This window comes from Micropterus salmoides, unplaced genomic scaffold (assembly GCF_014851395.1).
Source record: "Micropterus salmoides isolate LMB-PRFRI ecotype aquatic unplaced genomic scaffold, ASM1485139v1 Ms_hic_scaffold_22, whole genome shotgun sequence".
Taxonomy (NCBI): Eukaryota; Metazoa; Chordata; class Actinopteri; order Centrarchiformes; family Centrarchidae; genus Micropterus; species Micropterus salmoides.
This window is the reverse complement of record NW_024041373.1, coordinates 18,426,604-18,448,020: the sequence shown is the minus strand read 5'-3', so window position 1 is coordinate 18,448,020 and position 21,417 is coordinate 18,426,604. Positions and strand designations below refer to the sequence as shown.

The following is a 21,417-nucleotide window of genomic DNA, read 5'->3' as shown; positions in this document are numbered from 1 at the left end:
GCACAGACAGAGAGGGGAGCATGTGCTGAATGGGGACCGTGGAAAAGTGGATTACACAGTCAGCGCAGGCGATCTGATGACAGACACGCACAATGCCCCCTCAGCAGATGATAGGCATCATGAGGAGTGGACGGATGAGGATGCAAAGAGCCGGCCTGCCGGTCTGAGTGTTGCATCACTAAGTCTTTGCAAACTTTGGGCTACAGTAGAGGAAATTCACTCGATTTGAATTCATATGTCATGGCTTGTTTTTTTGTCGGGGTGTGTGTGTTGGGGGGGGAGATTGTTACCCTATCCATTTTGTTTGAGTTCTTGATTTCATTCCAGATCCACTTCGCCGATCTGTGATCCGTCCTAATCTTTTTCCTCTCTGGTTACGGTTACCCGTCGAGGACGTCAAAACTGATCCGAGATCTGAGCACAGGAGGTCCCAGCTCTAGTATTGTGACACTCAAACAGGTCTGATGTGGCCCTGCGAAGCCATCCTTTGTTCTGCCTGCTGAAATGTGTTGTAATTGTGCTGTGGGATGTCCAGATGGTCGGTTGATAGTGCAGCTGATGGGATTATACCTTTTACCTCTCCCTGGGCCATCTGTTCCCTTTGACTCTCTCTCTCTCTCTATCTCTCTCTCTTTTTCTTGCTCTCTCTCCCTCTGCCTCTCTCTCTCTCTCTCTCATGCTCTCTCCTTGTCTTTCTCCTTTCCTCCTCTCATTTTCCCCCTTCCTTCTTTTCTCCCTCTCTTTCTTCCTCTTAGGCCCAGCAGTCTGGATTCACTTGTCTTTATTGCATAAACCCTAACAGCATTACAGCCACTTGGCATGCAAATGAGGCAGGCGCTGCAGGCTCTATGCTGAGTCTCCTATATTGTCTGGGGCTCTATAATGGTGGAACTGAGCTAAGGAACGTGTGTGTGTGCGTGAGTGAGAGAAAGTGAGAGTCTGTGTGTGGTGTGTCGAGGCTATTCGTGTGTGTCTGTATGTGTGTGGGGGGGGCGATGCTGTGTGTGAAAGACTATTTGTGAGCATGTTTATGCACCTTTGAGCCTGAATCTATACATGTTTGAGTGACAGGCAGTCACAAAGCACATTCGTGTCTGAATGCATAATATGCTTGTTGTGTGACAGTACACACAAGTGAACAAAAATGTCACATGGTGAGATTTAGTCTGTCAGACAATCCTGCCTCTGCACCAACAGGGGGCAGCACCTCTTGATCAATGTGAGGCAGTCGGTACAAGTGCAGTGTGAGCTGAGCTGGGAGGAAGGATGCCTCTCTGTTTCAGCCACACAGTCAGCCAGCCAGCCACATATCTGAGGCTTCTCGCCCAGTGAACTCCCGGGGAAGAATGTGTTGCTAATTTAAAGCATGCTGTCTGTCTGCCTGCCTGCTAGTTGTCAGAGCACTATGGAGGACATGGCTGGAATTACATTTTATGACCAAGGTCTCCTTTTCTCGTGTGTCACATCTCTGTTTGTTAAAAGGTGACTCAAACAAAGCGAGCGATCGTTGTTGATGCATGTTAAATTAGTTTGTTATGGAGCTTGGAGGGCGAGAACCCCCCACCCCGGATCTCAACTTGTGAGAGCACACGCGGTTAAGAAGGGGGAAGGTGTATTAAAGTTATCAGACAAAGACATGTTCAACTGGGCGGTTGACAATAGCTTCTTTTCTTGTTTTACGGGGCGTCACTCTGCTGCTTTGAAGAGTGTGGTGAAGGGAGGAAGAAAAGGATGGGTTGGGGTAACCTGTAAAGAACACGAGCACACACACAGGCACACACATAGACACACACACAACACATGCGGCCCCCTGGGAGCGAGGGAACACGAAGGCGAGGGCTCAACCTCTTTAATTGCTCCCCTCATTAAGAAACTGGTTGCTAGGCGATCCACACCTATCGTGTCATAAACGTGAAACACACAAACAGAACGTCAGCGAACATAATGACTTTGGTGCTCCGGGCAGGACTTTAATTATTTGATTTTGTTCTCCAGTAGAGGAGTCATTAATAAAGACAAAAACAAATAGATTAGCTTTTTCCCCCACTAGGACTGGAGAGCACTGAGATATATTAATTGTCTAGTCTTTTTTTTTTATTAGTCGTTGTTGTATTAAACATTACATTTGCTTTTGGTGATAGAACCATTAATGCCCATTAATGTGTAGAGAAGCTTGTTTTAGTCAGTGGTGTATATAAACTGTTTGCCCAGCCATAATTGGCTCTTGAAATCTGAAGATAAGCAATTTGCACAATTGGTCCAAGTCACTTCTTTTTTTCTTACAATCTTTCAGCTGTATGTGCTTCCATCTGCCAGTGGAGGCCATGAGGGTCATAAGGTTATGTTTAGTGCATTTTACTTTTTGGATTTCCCATGGTTTGGTGGTCCTTCTTTTCTCTCTTTTGGCTGAGAAGGCAATCAGTCTATCATATGGAATCAGTTGGAAGAAAAACAGTAAGTTCTGTTTTTCTCATATGCCCCCTCCCTCTCCACACACCCACCCTTCCCTCTCTCCCCCCTCCTTTCTCTCTTTCTCCTTCCTCCCCCTGTTTCAGCTCTCTCACTGCTAAATCTGCAGAACCCAATGACAGGAAATTGACCTCACAGCCAAATTCTTAAGCAATTTGATCATGTTTCACATAGCCTTTTAGGACAAATGTAGGTGCATTAGGAGACTTGAAGTAGCATAAGGTTTTAAAATAATAAATTAGACGTGTTAGCATCCACATTAGTGATATCTAAATTAATAAATACACTGAGCAATGTATTCTATTTCCAGTCAAGCCACAACAACAGGTATGAGGGAGGCAAAAAAGCAACTTGTCAAAGTGAAAGTGATGGAGCAAATGATTCTCAGAAACTAGAAGCAACTAGTAACTAGGTGTGTGATTTTGGAAAATGGGAGGATGTGAGGAAAAAAGGAGCGAAGCAAATTATAAGATGTAAAAATGTGCCTACCATTCTCCAGATAAGGAGGCGTACCTTCTGAAGGGTCGAGTCTGCGAGCCCTTCGCCCGTGCTTAGAATTGTTGTGTACGAACATGTTGTCAGAGACAGCCAAGACATGGCCATCCACATTGACGGTCGTCGATACGACAACCTGCAAGAGGAGTGAAGGTGAAACAGGTAATATAGCATGCTGTATAGTTTTACAAACATTCTCAGTAATGTTCTGGGGTAAAAGGCATACATGAAGGCTTTAGAAATTTAATTGTGTCCAGGTACATGCCTGCGTGCAATTCATTGCTATTGCCCTGAAGTGGGTGTTTTCTTTGGACATTGCATTCCAGCTACCCTGCTTCTCAGCCATTTTATTTTTGCTTTTTAGTGTCTTGCATCTGTGTACAGCTAATTGACTTTTCAATCACTGAAATACCATTTCCGTTTACCCACTCTACCAACTGTCATCATAGCCGAAGCTCAGAATTATTGATCAGCTTGTCCATCTATTTGAGGACGGAAGGCCTCCCTTTTAAAATATTACTGGAGTCATTAGCAACTGAACCGTACTCCATCCCATCACTCAACAAACATTTTACTAGGATCAGATTCCAAGCCACACTCCATATTTCATAATGCTTATTTTTGTTGTTGTTTTTTGGCTACCACATCTCCAAACAGTGAGCCTCATGTGAATGGCCAAAGTGTTTCTGAGCCGGAAACACAGAGCCCCTCTCAGGTTTGCTTTGCCGGTGAGTGACCTCGGTGTAGCGGTGGAATTTAGGGGGGCGCTTTTTTTGGTTGGTCTGGGAAGGGTGGGGGTGTAGAGGGAGGAGGGGAGAGAAGGGGAAGTGAAAGAGCTCCATTCTTGTGAGCAGGTTCAGAGCTGGGCCAAGCTGAGGATGATGGATTGGGCCCTCTCTGGCCTCCAGCTGGTTTTGGGGGGTAATAAGTGGAGTGGAAGGCATGCAGAATACACAACTTTGGCCAGAGAAACACCTATGGTGGAGCATCTGGGAAATCTATTTAGGGAAAAATGGCATGCTAACTGTTGGACCAAAAAACGGCATGATCATCAGCAAAAAAAAATCAAAAACCGTCTTGTTTTAGACTTAATGTCCACATTTTAGTTTCACAAAAAGAGTGCTGCTATAACTTAGTTGTTGCATTTCTTTTGACATGGAAGTGAGAGGTGAAAGCCCTTGGTGGCTGTCATGCATCAGTCCACATTCACCCTGAGGGAAGATTTGAGGAGGCAGGGGAGGTCTGATGGTGGTGACATCAGGAGGGGACACCCTGTCTTGTCTGTTTCATGTCTGGGCTTCCTCCTGGAGGATGCTGGCTTGTGTGTCTATCACATAACAGTGCTGTCAGTGACGGACACCCTCCTGTAGTTTGTCACTATCCTGATAGGACAAATCACACCAAACTCTCACTGTCTCACCTTGACCTAGTGGACTGCTTGTGGTGAAAATGTCTGGGTAGAACGGATGGCTGGATAAATGGATCAGCAGGGGGGTCAATCATTTCAAAGCTGAACTACCTGACACATTAGATGCGAGAGGGTTAAAGAAGCAGTAAAAGTGCTCAATGGCCATGTCCTTTTAGTGTAAATCTCACAGCATTTTGTCAGGCTACAATAATGATGGTTTTCAGATGGCTTAAGACGAGTTTCACTGGCTATACAGAGAACTGCATATGTGAGTTTAAGTGTATGCATATGTGGCTAAGAATGGGAGAGGGATGAAGAGAAAGCAAATATATGCGCTTCTAGCGTGTATGGTTATGCATCCGTATGTGTGTGTGTGTGTGTGTGTGTGTGTGTGGGTGCCTGCGTGCTAGCACATATGTGTGTGTATAAGAAGGTATGCGTTTCCGCTGCCAGACAGATCCTGAGTTAACACTGTTGTTACATGTGGTTGGATCGTTCTCCCCTCTGCGCTGAGGCTCAGAAGCCTGTCAGGAACACAATTGATGGCACTCTTAAATCCTATATCTTTATTTGTGTCAGATGGTATTCCCTAATAAATATTCTGTCCAGAGCGCACAGGACACAAAATCCCACACTCTCCCTTTCCCTGTTTTTTGCGCCCTTCAGTGCCAACAATAGAATTGCATTCATATGTGACTGTGTGGCAATGTGTAGTGTAGTTTTGCATTTGTACACCTGCAAAACGACAGTGAGAGACAGAAATAGACAGAGCATATGTGAGAAATAGACTTCAGTCACCTGGAATCTGCGCATGTCTCGTGGATTCCCTGCATTCTTCAGACAGTTCTGATTGCACTTGAGGAAGAACTTTAGGAAGAATCTGAAAGAGAGCACAAAACAAAAGCAAAAAACTATTACTGACACCTTTAAAGATAAATTACTAAATTTGTGTTGTGGACTATTTAAGTAAGAATGATGAAATACCCCCACGTCTGATCCATTCATCCAGTCAGTCAGAAACAAATGTGACATTACACTATTTCAGTTTGGGATGTCACAGTATTTAACATTCCATCAAAATCAAGAGTCTTTTTATCATCTCATCCCCTCACCTGAGTTCATGGGTCTTTCCCAACACCCATCTGCCACTAACATACAGAAAGTCACTTGATATTCCACCCACCTCTTTAATCCCAGGACACCCCCTGTGCAATTAAAGTTCTCCTGTTCAATAGGGAAGCAAATGAGGCCCACCTGTGACCAGGTCTTGTTTGAAGAGCATCAGGGATAAAGGACCTAACAAGGTGAGAGCGCGCCACAAAACTTATAGTCCTGTCAGGCAATTAGGCGGACACTCCTGGGACCACCGTATGCCCCACACACACACACACACACACAGACATACAACGCATACACGCACACCCATGCACTTGTGGGTGGGTGAGGCAATTATGCCACAAATTACAACCTGGCTAATCGTCTCTGAACAAATGTCACGTCTGAGTGAGATCTGGGCTTGGTTAGTTTCTACGCTGCCTTGCTCTCCTGCTTTCTCAGGTCTCGCAGAATGTATTGGTAAAGCCTGGTATTGAGAGATGAATATCAGATGTGGCCTCACAAACACAAAATAGTTAAAACGAGGAAGATTAACAATGAGGCCAATAAGAAAAATTGTCTCAGATGTAGCCTATTGTGTAAAATCTTACACAACCACGGAGAATAAACAATGAAATTGACTTGTTGTTTTTGCAAATTCTCCCCACAGAATCATGACTGATTGTGCCTTTGCTTTCTCCAATTCATTATACATACAGTGCTGTGATATTTATTTTTCATCACATTGCACTAGCATTACTATATGCAATACTGTGGTTTCCATTGTAATACTACCTTGGTTCACAGTGGCTCATTGGATTACCATAGATTGCACCATAGATTGCATGGCCATTTCATTCAGCTAAATACAGTGGCTTGTGTGGCCTGTGAGGATGCTTTCACAACACTTAAAACTTCTCGTTCACCCAGTGGGATCCTGGCCAAACCATAAATCAGAGTCTGAAATGACCCTTCTAACCCTGGCCACATTAACACATGCACTGGTCATTTAGAAGCGTTCTTCGATAGACTCCTATACCTTGTGCTTCTCTGAGGGCCCAGGAGGGAGAGGAGAGGTGAGAAAATATTTTCACTCCACATCCAAGGAGCTTTGGCTTGGACATCAATAAAAGACGTTTTAACCCATGCCAGAATGCTGATTGCCTGTCGGTGTGTGGTGAGGCCATAAAAAACCTGACTTGTCATTAGTGCATTTCACTTGATTGTGTTCACTGTGTTTTCGGGTTGCATCTGTTGGCTGATCATCAAAATGACCATTATGTACTCTAATTCCCTGACCCTGTTTTTATTTCCCCAAAGAGTCATAATGTAGAGCAGCAGACATCTGCGGAAAGCAGACCTGAAATACGACTTTTATTTGTCTGTTGCCTCTCATACAGATTGGGTAAGGCCAGTGTGTGTGTGTGTGTGTGTGTGTGTGTGTGTGTGTGTGTGTGTACATGCACGCACATGTACGCACGTAAATGTGTGTGTGTATGTGAGCATGTGCATACATGCATCACCCATTGGTAGGCGATTTATGTCAGAGCACAAGATAGAATACACTTCCTAGGCAATGCATTGACTTCATAAAAGAAACACATTACTTTCAGAGTTAGTCTTGTCTCTTTTCTTGGCTACTTTAATGCTTTTACATACTGTTTCTACTAAAGCAAAACCAAAAGTTAAGAAACAATAAACACAAGAAATTGAGTGCCCACGCTATCATAAAGTAGCTCCTTTATGTTTACTGTTATGAAGGCAATTAAGCACAATTTCTCTGCTAAAAAGATAAGCTTAATTTTCATAGTCCACAGCAGTGGCAGTGCTATAGCATCCATTACATTTGAGTTGGTTAAGATTCTCTATGAGCACAGAGCAAATTGGTCCTTGGTGAAAAGGAGAGCAATTAAGACAAGGCCCCTCTCTCTCTCTTTTACTTCTTAAATATCTACAGAAGTTTGTGCTGGTGTTTTGGCACGCACGGAGACAAAAGGAGGTTGTTTAATTGTTTTTTAATGGGATATCAAGTCGTCGCTGCCATTAGATGTTGGCAATGGAGGGCAAAGGGGGATAGAGAGAAAGAATGAACTGCAATTAGGTTTGATTAAAGCTATCCTTCTCAATAATCAGCTGTTCTGACAGGACAGGGGGACCCTGGTGGCCGCTGAGATGGAGGAAGGTGTTGAGTGATATTAAGGCCAATGAAGGGGATATTAACATGGCTAATTAAAGCTCTTCCAAAGCCGGGAGAGGAGGCTCTCAGTGGACCGCACTGGATGAAATAATCGGCCAAGGCAGCTATCAGTTGGAGGAGAGAGAGAAAGGGAGTGCGGGAAGGGGTGGGTGTAGTCCATCTGAGGGAAGGGGGGAGTAGAGGGAGGGATAGTGGGAGGCGTAAAGGAAAACTATGAAGTGTGAAGAAAGACAAAGAGGAAGACATCGACAGGCATCTAGAGAAAGACTTCCAGAGCAGCCACGGAAGCTCATTTTGACATAAACCCTCTCTGTCTGCATGCCCGAAGTCTGCCAGTATAACTAAGACCTGACATCAGCTTTTATCTCCGACAGCTAGTCATACAGGTTCACAAATCAACGTTAAAACAATCCTACTCATGCCTTGGTCTAAGGCAATTAATACGATTCTCCTGTAGTACCTCCATGCTCGCCCACTGCCGAAGCTACTAATCATGCCATAATGATTTCTTTCCCTCTGGTCAAAGGGGAAATAGATTGTCTCTTTAGTAATGCAGCAGGCTCGGCGCCTTCCACTCCCTGGCTTCACAGACCCGGTAATTGAGGAGAAAAAGGCCGACTTTGGCACTTTGACTGATTTGAGGGCTGCTAGACCCTCTTATCTTTACTCTGATCATTTTAGGCTGACACTCAAAGGAAGACCCATCGCCCTAATTCTAGCTCACCCACTCCCATCATCAAACAGAGAGAGGGAATGGGGGAAAAAAAGAAGAGAGAGGGTGGGGGAAAAACAAACACACGAGGTGAGGAAGGCCTTCTCTCATTTAAATGGCCAACTTAATTGCAGGGTTGATGTCACTCATGCATAAATGTCCATCCCTTTGATTTGAGTGAAGAGGGCAAATAAGGATAATGTTGTATTATTAAGAAGGTTGCATCGACAGTGGAGGCTGGCTGTCCTTTCAATTTCATTAATTTTTTTTATCCTTTAATTTTCCGATTTGTATTATTTTTACAGACTTGTTAAAAGTTGTTATGTTAAGTCTAAGCTGTGTGAAATCATTTTCACTCGCTGGTTTCTTAAATCACATACATGAGGGTATGAGGGATATTTTATTCCTCAATAGTACACCTTGTTCTTATTGTACGAAGGAGCTTCCCCACATTTGTTTAGACCGTTACACAATACACTGACAGATGGCCACAGTATCTGTAAGAGTCAGGTATTGACAACTCTAAGCTCCTGATTGGTGCCCCGGCACTAATGACTAGCATGCAGTGTCCACAGCCGGCAGCCATGACAGTGAGGTCATCCGTTGCAGGGCGGTGAGTATCGATCACCACCCAGCTCTAGCCCATCAGGCCCCAGCTGCCTCCCAGACTCAATGGGCCCCTGTTACAGGAGCCCTGTAAGAAACGGCTCCCAACACCAGACTACAATCTGCTGACACCAGATCTCTACGCTGAGATAGTAGTACACGGGTCAATAGCGTATCGGATTTCCAAAACGCCAGGGTCTTAATGTCAAGCCTCCTGCCTTCCCTACCTACTGCTCCAGTTATTAGGCACTCCACTGAACTGCATTCAGATCCCTGTTGTGACAAGCAGGTAAAACAAGAAATAGAGACACTTATAGATCTTAATCTTCCCTTACACTTATTTATGCAACTGAGTGGTCTTGGATATATGTGCCAGTTAAGTCCCTGGGAAGCCGAGCCGAGCCGCGTGGCCATTTCTGTCGTATTCTGGTTTGCCGCTGTCTTCTCTTGTCAAACAGAGCTGTTTTTCTCGCCTTAGCCGAAGTAAACCACAGCACATTAACAATATTTGCTCTACCCCTGTACAAGCGCCGAGGGACCAGACCCACAGATCCTATCACTTCTTTATCAGGGAACAAGTGCCTCACTATCCAACCTTATTGGGTTTGGGAGATTAACCCCTTCCACTCACAGGCTCTGCCCATCTCCTCCGAGAGCAGCAAGGCAGATGTCACTGTGATTATTATTGTTCAACATCAAATATCCCAACTACATGTCTCAGAGAATTTATTGGGTATTTCCAAGGCCTTTTTTTTGTTTTCATTTCTTTTTTTTCTCCACCTGCTATTGTCAGTTCATTTTGTTGTTTCATATTTCATATTTTTGTTAGTGGTTTGTGTGTTGCGGGGATGTCACAAATAATTTATGTGTTTCCTCTGCACCCTAAGATGTAGCTGTATCCCTTCATTCATCCCTCTTTACCCTCTTCTCCACCATCCCCCTTTCTCTCTAATGGGCAGAGTGGCATTGACATTATTTCACTTGAGGATCCCTCACTCTGTCAATCCCTCTTCATTTGCTCCATGGCTACAGGACTCATTATGGTATCTCTTCCTCCTTCTCTCTCTTTCGTACTCTCACTCATTCTCCTTACCTCCTGTCTTGCTCACCCTCTAGCTTTCTCTCTCTCTCTGGACACTGTTAGTTTCTTACTTAAGAGAATCGCTCGTCTTCACAAATGGTTCCACGTCAACCCCACTCCTAGCAAGCCCTCACTGACTCCCTTCAGGCTTTGGCACAGGTTTACTGTAACAGATTAGACGAAGACCCGGAGCTCCTGCTAACTATCCATCACTTGCTAACAGTGGACTAAGGCTGTGTGCTTTATGCAGCTTTTAGCTCCAGCCCGCCACATACTGCATGTTTAGCCCCGAGCTTTCTCTCTTGCCTCTCCCATCCCCTCACATCAAGATACTGCTGAGGCTGTGTACTGTTGCACAGTGTTCTTTGTTTTACTCTGAATACGCCCTTTCTCTACCAGGACTTTGAACACAATATAATAAGACACAAAACATAAATAATTCCGCATTGTTTTGTCTTGCGCGGCTCTGTTGTTAAACCGAATCAAACACAGGTTGCCGCTTTAGAGCCAACATCATCTACATCTAAAAGTGGAATTCATAAATATTATCACCGGTAACATAAAAACCATGTGATGATGATTACTGATAATGACTGTGACAGTCTCAACGATGTCGGTCGTCAGGTTGCTGACATTACGAAAATAATCACATACATCAACAATGCAGTGCTCAAGAATATTTACTCTGCTCGCCAGCTGGACAGCAGAGAGGTATCTCCAGGTTATTTTTGTGCAGGAGGAGAAATATGGTGCTTTGATTACTGGTCAGCATTGGAGCTCGGGGCCTTGAGGAAATACCAGTCAGCACCTCCCTGCACTAGTAAGATGGAAGATAAGCATATGTTGGAGTAACTGGCCTGTGTGAATAGTAGTATTTAGGGTGTTGGACGTGAGGTTCTGGAAGGCCCCAGAGCCGGTCTACAATGAGAGCCATACAGCGCCGTCTCTCTCCTGTGGCACCTTGGAGTGATCAGACGCAGGCAAGACGCAGAGGAACGCAGCTGTACAGGCAAGGCCAGCAGGGGGGCTTTGACCGTTTACCATCAGCTACGCTAGATCCAGCAGGCCAGTGGGGGCTTATTTGCATGTGTGTGTGTGTATGTGTGCGTGTGTTACATATAGGTCGGTGAGTCAGTGGTTTTGCTCTCTGTCCATGCATGCTCAAATGTATGCGAGTGTATTTCTACATCATATTATTACTAATGTATAATACATATGTCTAAAGTGGCTGTCAGGACTGGTCAGTCATCATAAAACATGAGGCAGCCACTCTGACATCGCCACCACATTAACGCATTCTCAGAAGAAGAAAAAAAAACACCCACTGTGGACTGTCATGTAGGCAGGGGGGATAGAGACAGAAAGACAGAGAGCGGGTCGGTGCTTAAAGCTAACAGGTAACCTTTCTGTGCACCTAGGACAAAGGCAGGGGAAAAAGAAAATGTCAAATTAAGAGAGGCCAGGCAGAGAGACGTGGCTGCCATATTTGTGTGAAAGCCCAGTGCTGTTGGCAGCAGAGATGGCTGCTTTCTGATTCATCTGGGGCCGTATGGCAAAGCTTTGTCAGTCTGTGCGAGGTATAAATAATTCAGGGTGAGAGATGGCAATTACAGGGCCCTGCACAACCAAAATGAATATTTTATAAGGACTAAAACTGCCCTGGAATGAATCACACACATGGAGTCACACACACATACACACACAAGCATAAGTGAATGTGTGCACACGCACACACGTAAGCACACATGCACCCAAACACACACAAAGGTAGCACATATGAACCCTTAGTATAGCTGTTGTAATGTTGACAATAACTATTATATTTATATAAAGCCCTGCATTGTGGGTTAATAATTTTTAATATGCTTGCATGTGTGATTTCTCACAATATTTGGTTAAGGCTGAAAGAGTGTGTTAGATTTGTTGTTCTGTTTTGTTATTCTATTTATTTACCGCCACAAACAAATATACCTGTTTAAGATTTAGGTAAATTATTCAGTAGCCCGTGTGAAACACATTTGCAGAAAATAAAAATGAAAGCAAAATGTGTTGTCAATATATAGGAAAAATCTACACAAAAAGCCGTCTCCAGAGACTCAGAGCCTTTAGTTTTGACCCTGTAAATATGGTCTTTGTGTGTGAGCAGGGGGGTGGAGGGGTGGGGGGGGGGCAAAATGCTAATGGGAAAAGATTAAACCCAAAAGCCGCCTGGAGCATTTACCTCTAAAGGGTTTTGTCTGTCAGGTTTCCTGCAAAACTCTGTCTTTATAATTCTGAGACAAAAAATAACATTGTTCCCTAGTCCTGAGGAGTGCAGTGGCTTGGTTGAATGGCCATTGTGTGAGCCTAGCTAATGATACCTTAGCTTTTGTGAGAGGGAGGCCAGGTAGGTCTGTGACATCAGCGCCACACAAGTGCTTCTCTGTCCGGATGTTTAGGGAAGGATTTCGTCCGCGGTGGGAAAAGGGTATAGCGAATAAACAGGTCATGTTTTTGTACCGGCATTTTGATCCCCCTCTGCATAAGACAGAGGTATCCTGAGAAAAAAAATTACATTTAAATAACTTGTTTATTTTAAATCATTAACCATTACATTTATCTAATTATGTGAATATAATACATGTACATCCATGTCTGGAAGAACAGCTTCAGCAGAGAATGATGTAATTCCAGGAGTGTCTCCCCCCCCCCCCCCTTTTATTTCAGCGGGTATGTGGGCGTTTTATTTGTCAGTCCAAAGGGAAGATGGCAACCCTCTGAGGGAGGAGAGACCCCAAGCATGAAGACACAGATCGCATGTGTTGGAAAAAGTGACAGCGAGGCAAATGCTAAGAGAAAGCTGCTTCCTTCCCGAACCGCACACTGTTAGCGAATAGCTAGCTGTTGTGAAGGCAGCTGACAAACCCATAGCGTGGCATGTCTCGCCCCGTTTGTGAGTTTTCAAAGAATGTGATTTGCAAATAACATGAGTCTCTGGGCATAGACTGGGCATGTAAGTACGGTGAACAAAGCCCCCCTGCTCTGCTGAGGGAAACCCTTACTTGTCAGCTCAGTTCTTTGTCAGGAACCTGACAGATAAATAGACAGTGTTTTGCCGCTCACTCCTCCTGCCTTATGTACACAGACGCGTGTGTCTGCTTCCACATACAGGTTGACTTGCTTTAGGGGAGGAATTTGTTAAAAGATACCCCACCGCTTCTCAGGGCAATGACTGAAAATATTGTGGGCCACTTCAGACAGCCTCAAACAACAAACAATGGGGGTTGATGTGTAACCAGATAAAAACACAGATCGAATAGCTGGGTCTAAGCACCACTACAGGGCTTATTTTTCATGCAAATTACTACTAATGAGCTTCCTGAAATCTGACTAATTATATCAAAGTGATTTCTTTAATTAGTTTGTAATAATTCCTTGCATAAACATCATAGTAAACAGATTAAGCTATATAAAAATATCAATTTGTCATACTTTATACAAGATGCTGTGCAGTTGACGCTAATCTTGCTTCTCCAAAAATGCCAGAGCAAACATTTATTAAAGAATTAAATATGTACTTGGAGGATGTTTGGTAACATTAAGGAAGCATATCTTTTCCACATTTGTCATGGTTTCTTCACAATCATCTCTCAGACATATAAGAGACTGAAAGAATAAGAAAACATAATGGAGTGCAAGAACTTACACATATATGTAACTAGTGAGAGAGAGTTAATAAGTTAGTATTATAGTATAAAATACAATATAGAACACTATGCTTAAAAGTGAAAAAAAAAACTTGAACAGATGTAATGTTATTAATGTAATCCGAATTCAGAGATTACACCACTGAGTGACTAGAAATACTGCATGTCAAATCCAAATACCTATTTGAAAAATAACAGACGACTTCAGAAAAGATAAGAAATTGCATTTATCTACCACTTTGCACCTCTTGTTAATCCAACAACATTCCTCAAACCCCTGAAGAGTAAAAATATCTAATACACTACCAGTCACAAGAGAACTTGTACGACTACCGATCTTTCTGATACCCTCAATCTGCACTGAGATGGATTAAACATTCAATTTGTTACTCGCCAGACCACCACCTAGGTTCACCACTTACCATACAAATGGAAAACACGCTAGTAATCTATTAGCCTGCCTGGCCTGACACTGTATTATGTTGTATTTGTATTATATTTACTTCGGGGAAATTACGATTCAAGTCATATTTATCTTCATGTGGAAATGTGTGTCTAAATGGAAATCACCTATAGTGGGAGTGTGGATGCAGAGCAATACTAATGTGATCCATGAACCGTGCGATTTAGTCACCCTCTATGGATGCACTATGGGCTGATTCTACATATCAAACATGCTCACCCCCTGTTAAAGCCCATACCCAGAGCCCCTGATGCTGTTTGATAATTATTACGCTTACATTACAACACAAGACCTTGCCTGTGGAGCTGGAAGAGCAGCCTCCTTCCCTATAAACACACACACACACACACGCACACGCATGCACGCACATGCATGCACACACACCCTTTGTCATATACAGTAGTAAACAGCTTCCCAGTAAGCTGTTTGCACTTCACTGCCCGCTCTAGGAAATAAAAACAAAGAGCAAATTGGGGGTTTTGCGTCTCAGTGAATAAATAAGGTTGTTTTACTCACAGAATCCATTACCTTTTAAAACATGTGCCTAATGCGTTCAGCCTTTTCATTTTACAAACAAAGCCTAAATTAGGAATTAAATACATTCGTATTTAGATAACGGCATTAGCTTTATGACATCAATGTGAAAAAGTTGGACGCCATCCATATCATTCCCATGCTTCCATTGTTACGTTAAATTGCAATATTAATCCTGGCTCAAACCAAGGTACTGTAGCTTTTATGCAGTACACTTGAATTATGCTATTGAAGTAATTGATAGTGATTCAGTCATTGAAGGTACTAATCCCATGATTCAGTTCATCTCTCTCAGTGCCATTTACCTCCAGATGTTTAGAGTTTGGGGTAATCAATAAAGAGGGAATAAAGATTGGCATTCACAATACTCCCCTTGACAAGCTCCAGCCGAATGTTTGTCAAGCAAATTAAACACACTTAGACTTTTCACCTGCTCCTACAACGACACCACATATGGCCGTGAAGTTAAAAATAAGAAACTCTGCATACATTACCATGCATAATGCACAACTCCCTCCATTTAATATGCAAATTTTGTAAAATATTACTGAATACCTTCTGTTCGGAATGAATAAATTTGAATTGCAATTAGAATAATCTTGTATAATTAATGAAAACTGTCAATTTTGGTTCCGAAGTAATTTGATTAGCATGTTGATAGGACACTTATCAAGTTCAGTAAACTGTTAGATTAAGAAGATGAAAAAAAAAGATTCTAAGGATATTTTTCTCAACGGCTCTGACATTTTCCCTTGGCATTGTAAACAAAGACAGTAGCTGGCAAACTTCCTGAATCGAGGGGCGAGAAAAGGGAGGGTGGAGAAACAGAAAAAGAGAAATAGAGACGAGGACAGAGATAGAGAGCCTCTTGAGATAATCTGTGAATCTCAGTCCACAGATGAAAAGGAGTCTATCGTCAAGGCTCCTGAGTGAGCTACTCATCTCTGCCCTCTGCTCTCCAGCTAAGCCTAAGTTTATGGGATTTATCTCGTGAACCATTTGTAGTTTTCACATCACATGATGAGTTAAAAACAGCACACAGCTTTTCTAAATGTTTCGAGGCTATAAATGTAGAGTTCTCAGCTAAAACCCACAGACAACTGATCCCAGTCTGCAATTCATCTGAGAGTAGCTATCTATTAGCGATCAACAAATTGATGTACGCCATTGTTGTATTGTATAAAACAGAACCATCTGTACTGTCTACAGATGAACAGAGCTAGTGACCTCCTTTTCCCCCCTCTTTCTCTGCTCATTAGCTATCCTGAACCTCTTTCTCTCCTGCTTTCAGTTTTCAAACCCCCAAATGAGACCTAAATCGCTTGCAATACAGGTTAGCTTGAGGAAGGGGGGTTGGAGGGAGGGGGGGCAAACATCTGTCGTGCTAGGTACCCACACGCAGCTCGGGGTATCTCCTGCGAGGAACTTTGGGGATGTTTAATTCATAAACGCTGTCATCCATGTAAACCTCCTGATTTCATAATGACTAACTCTTGGTGGTTTAATTAATTTAATAATGCCTTTCAGAAGCCATAAATGAAAGGGTCTCTGAAGTGGTGCATTAATTAGCCGGCGCCGATGCTAGCCCTGTCAGACTGGTGGCTGTCAAAAGCAGGGCAAAGCAGAGGATGGGCACAGCTGACGTCCCGAGGTCAGAGGTCATGCCAATCATGCTCCTCACCACACTTAATGAGTCATAATTTATGTCGAGTATACACATGTATAGGGGTCAACCTGTGGTCATGTCCATAATTCTCTCCCCTTGCTAGACTACATGAAAATAACTGGTGGGGTGACAAGGTAGTTACATTCTCAGTAATAAGCTGTGGCATGGCCACATTATGTTGCTACTTGTATTTACATGGCAACCACCTCTGGAAGTACAATCCATCACGCTTTGCCTTTAGGTTTTCATAAGGTTGGTGTCGTCACTATCTACATCTTTTGCTTTAATTACAATGTTATGGCTTACTTGTTCACAAGGTTATAACACAGAATAAATCAAACTTCATTAAAAGTCTCAGCAACTCAACGCATGAGCACACAAAATCATCACAGAGCCAACCAGATTATATTCCAAACTAACTCCATGCATCTCATAAGGAAGTTGTTTTCCTTTTTCATATTTCATAAATATGAACCAGGGAGGTTTGTGTCTGTGCCTGTCCATTTATTACCATAAAAATCAGCTGACTGAAGTATCTCACTATCTGTGGAGGCAATTAACTGTTTTGAGAGAATGCGTAATACGGGACTTTGTAATGGTATCATTTGGAGTCAAGGCACAGATGCGCCGTGCGGAGCCATACTGTAATTAGAGAGAAACGCTGTACAGGTTTTCCACTAATTAGCAAATTATGCTGAAAATAGCATCAAGCTAATTAACAGTTATTATGGCATTTTTGAAAGTATGACTTTAATTAGCAAAGTCCTGACGCAGGCAATTTCAAACTCGTCTCCGAGAAGATGAGGAAGAAAAGGAAAGAAAAGAAAAAAACATGGGGCATGATCAAGAAGATACCCAGATTATTATGATGCCGTCAAAAACTAAAGGAAGGGGAGAAAAAAACAGGAGGGGGAAAAGAGAGACTCAGTGAGTGAGTGAAGGGAAGGGAAGGGAGGAGGAGGAGGAGGAGGAGGACGGGGGAGGGGGGAGTAAAGCTTTTGTGTGTTGTGTCTGAATCTCCATCCAAATGAGGGGACATGTGTGCTGTGCCACGTTGCCAAGAGGAGCCCTGAGCCGTGTGCCCAGTGTCAGGTGGCAGCGGCTCACCCCTCAGCTACCAGGCGAAGACGAGAGTGAGCTCAGCTGGTGCCCACAGCCACTCACTTATTCTACTCCGCTGCACATTAAAGGAGCCCTCGAGTGGAGCCAAGCAACGCTAGCCAGCCAACCTGACAACAACACTCCACCTCCTCCTCATTTCCAACAGTTCCTCTTAGCACTTCCAGGGACCCACCTCGGACCTAATGACGGTCAGTGACAGCAGATAAACCTGAAGGATTCTGCGTCATCTTAGCTTAGGAGAGAAAAACATCTTCTCCGTCATTTTGGAAATGCTGCGTTGAATTATTTCCGTTTGTAGAAATGGCATTTGTGAACATCACAATTGTTAATACAACGGGTGAAAGTGAGTATTTGGGAGGTGTTTCATAGAAAATGTGTTTTCAAAGGCACCTGTGCAGAGCCTTTTGATGGAAGGAAGTGTCACCAGTGGAAGTGGGGAAAAGACTAAAAGAGGAGTGGAAGAGATGGAGGAAGAGAGGAGAGAAGGAGAGGGGTGGACTGAAGGGTCTTTGAAGGCCCAGTGTGTGAGAGAGAACAGAAGTGTGCCTAGCCCCAGGCAGCCTACGGCTCAGGCCCATTAGCTAGACTGACCTTGCCCGCGCCTTTGTCTTTGTGCTCTCCTCCCGCTGCTTCCCCTTCTCAAGCATTCCCTTTTTGTTGTCTCCGAGCGAGATTGGGAAGGGGGCCATATCTTTCAGCTTTCTAAACCTCCCAACCCCCCATCTACCACTCCACCCACCCCCCACACGCCCCCCATGCCTTGCCTGGAGCCTGTGCCCCAAAGGGCTCAGTACAGTGACACCCCTAGCCGGTGGCCACCTCTGCCCCGACGAGAACTTGGCTGGAGTGGTCAGTGCCCCCAAGACCCCCAGAGAAAACGTTACATATCAGGGGGCCCAAATCATGGCGCTGCAGGCCTCGCATACGTGCACCCACTCTGGGCAGCCTGCCTCTTTATTGCCTGCCTCTCATTTGAGAGGATGGAGCTTGGCTGCCAAGTTTTGACACCGCCACATATGGCCTCCTCCATCAATCGGACTAATCAAGCATCAAGGGGAGGCAGGACCAGCTTAATTGCCAGCCAGATATAGCTGCTCTCACTTGACGTGCAACCTGAAATAGAAACAGGTCTGAGGAGACATGACAGAAGATAAATGAATACAGCCATTGTTCTAATAATTATATCAAAATACACTTCTTTACGCTTACTTAATCTACACTCCACACAAATAACAGCTTATGCAATAGATCCTGCTATTTCAACATGAGACATCAACACTATTGCAAATATTGCCTTAATATAGCATCATCCGCTCATTAAAATGTGGATTATGTTCACATTTGTAATGTTTGGTACCTCAGGTTAGAGAAGTGTACAGTAAGTTGTTAGGGAGTTTTTTTTTCCCATGCAGGCTGCAGTGCTCTGCTCCTCCAGAGTCCTTGAGGCATTCTGCCTGCCTCTCTCAACTTCCTGTTTCCCTGCACCCCCCACTGGGGTAGCAGCCACGGAATAACTTAGCACATGGAATGAGGAGGAGAGATCAACAGCAGTGATCCATTCATGTTGAGTTTCTCCTGTCACTCTCTCTTTCCGTTTGTAAACACAGAGGGTCTGTGGTCAGAATGGCCTTTTGTCCACTGTGTTTTTCTGCGTCCCTCTCTTATTCACTTCAAAGGTAACAAGTGACAGATGTCTGTCTTCTCTGCGGTCTTAAACACTGAAGCTCCGCGATAGCATCTGGGCTGAATGTCAAACTGTGAATCTTCCCTAAGAATGTACTGTGGTTATGCCAAGCTCATTGTTATTAATGTCAGGGACACTGCCTACAGAAGTATTTAAGATACTCCCTGTAGTTCACAGCGTGGTGCAATGGGGGGGGGGATGTATGTAAAAATGATGGACAACAATTATTAGAAAAAATATTATAATAGATAACAAAGGACGCAGTTAATGCTAGAATAGCTCAATTAGATCTATATCAAGATTTCCTGGTGGGTGTGCAACTTCCCAAAGAATCTGACTCTGCATGAATCACTTTAGCCACAGGAGATGATAAACACAAAATGAATAAAAAAGGAATATATAATATGTAAAAGCAAAGGTTTAGCTGGATTAAAGAGTTCCTTGGAGTTGCAGGAACTGAAAAAAAAGTGGTAAAGGTGGTGGTGTTTTGAGCTTGTAATCACAGCACGGTGCAGTGTTTATTTAACTTTCTCATCTCCATCTCTGCCTGCTTTTGGTATTTACATGTTTAATTGAGAAGTGTGCTGCCGGTTTCTTCTGCCCATCTGCCGAGTCCCTTCCTCTTATCAGACTCATTCCTCAAACTGACAGCTCTCCCCTTTCTGCATATCTCTCTTTCACTCCCGTGCCACTACGCCACTGACTACTCTCTCTCCCTTTCCCTGTCCCTCTTCAGTCTGTCAGGGCCGGATATGAGTAATGACAATGCATTTTCACGCAAATCAAACCAATAAGTAGAAACATGCACAGGCAGCCTCAAAACAAAATTCTGCATCGAGGGTATCGCGCCATGAAACTCTCTGTTGTGTGGTCCAGGTTTGTTTTTGTTTTTTTTACCCCACGTCTAAATCACCGCCTGTCAGACGCAACATGTGTGTCATTGTATCCCCATCAGCGTGTTTCATTGTACACACTACCACCTCTGAAGAGCTGCCTCTTATCAGTCGAGTGTCAGAAAGCCCCCAGCACCACCACCTCCTCCCCGCTGCCTTTCTAAATGCTTTTCTATTAAGAGCAGTGTTGTGTCCCTCTGATAGCGGCAGCTTCTCCACTTCATCATTCATAATCCCAATGGGCATCAATGGACTCTATTGCCTCGGTATCCACACCAAAGGCTTTGTCAGTCAGTGCAAATGAAAACAACCTAAATGAGAGTGAGAATCTGAGGAATTCACTACAAGAAACAAGGAAATGGCCCAATAGGCCAAAGCACTCCAGTCATGAATAGTCCACTCGACAGCAAGGCATCGGCAATACCTCACATGTTTGGAGTGGGCTTTCAGTCTGCTTTAATCCTTTCTAGATAGCATAAAACATATGGAGGGCATTTTACAAGTGTAAAATGGTACTACTTATGCTTTGTCTTTTAAACTCTGTTCTATTTTAGCTAACTGCATGGTATGACAGAGAAAAAACAATACATTCCCTGAGGTAGACAAGTGCTCCGCAAATCAAGGAATGAGAGCCATATGAGAAAACAAAGAGGAAACCTATCCACCACATTATATAGACGGTGTAGGCTAACTTTCACCAGCTCAAAAAGTCTAAAATGATGTTCCCGCCCTTCCCAGCATGCAGAAGTCCCGCTGGGGGCCTCAATGTGATCAGCAGCATCCCCACCACGTCTCCTCATTATTGAGTAAATAGGTTTGGGCATGTCCTCAGTAAACAAAGCCAAGACTGACAGTTAAGGGAGTGAGGGGAGTGGGAGGCAGCCTCGTTCCCAATTAGAGTCGCCTCAGGCAAAACTTTAAAGAGGAGATCAATCCTACAGATCGCTAAACTGATCCTGTCACAGGCTGGGGATATTTAAACCGTGGTGCAGAGCAGAGCGGCGCAGGGCAGTTCTCAGTACAGTTTGACTGTGTGTGCTAATGACTTGGGGGTAGGCTCTCTCACCAGGACACACACCCCACAGCGAGGCGGCTGTGATTGACGGGTGAAATCGGACCTCAGCTGCAGTTCTCGGCACAGTAGGGGCCAGATGGGGAAATAGTGATTTGCGTTTTTTAGTATGCAGCTCTTGCACTTATACGGATATTCCCTAATTGTCTCCCTTACTTACCTGTGAGGCTGTTTCCCATCACAGATGCAGAGTACATCTTAAATTAACCCAGGATGTTTTGATTTTCTCTCTCA

At 43.9% G+C, this 21,417-nt stretch overlaps 1 protein-coding gene across 8 annotated transcripts in view; it reads right to left on the bottom strand.

Annotated features, from left to right (window-relative positions):
- The window catches only part of LOC119917216 (transcription factor COE3), a 67,471-nt gene that overhangs the window by 22,409 nt on the left and 23,645 nt on the right, over positions 1–21,417 (bottom strand). For 4 of the 8 annotated variants that reach the window (XM_038737416.1, XM_038737420.1, XM_038737417.1 and 1 more), the window contains exons 7-8: positions 5,171–5,252; positions 2,959–3,100 (exon numbers count right to left, since the gene is read on the bottom strand). In XM_038737416.1, the coding sequence (XP_038593344.1) occupies positions 2,959–3,100; positions 5,171–5,252 (224 nt within the window). The remainder of the gene's footprint in view (positions 1–2,958; positions 3,101–5,170; positions 5,253–21,417) is intronic. The other 4 variants (XM_038737418.1, XM_038737419.1, XM_038737422.1 and 1 more) reach the window with 1 other exon arrangement.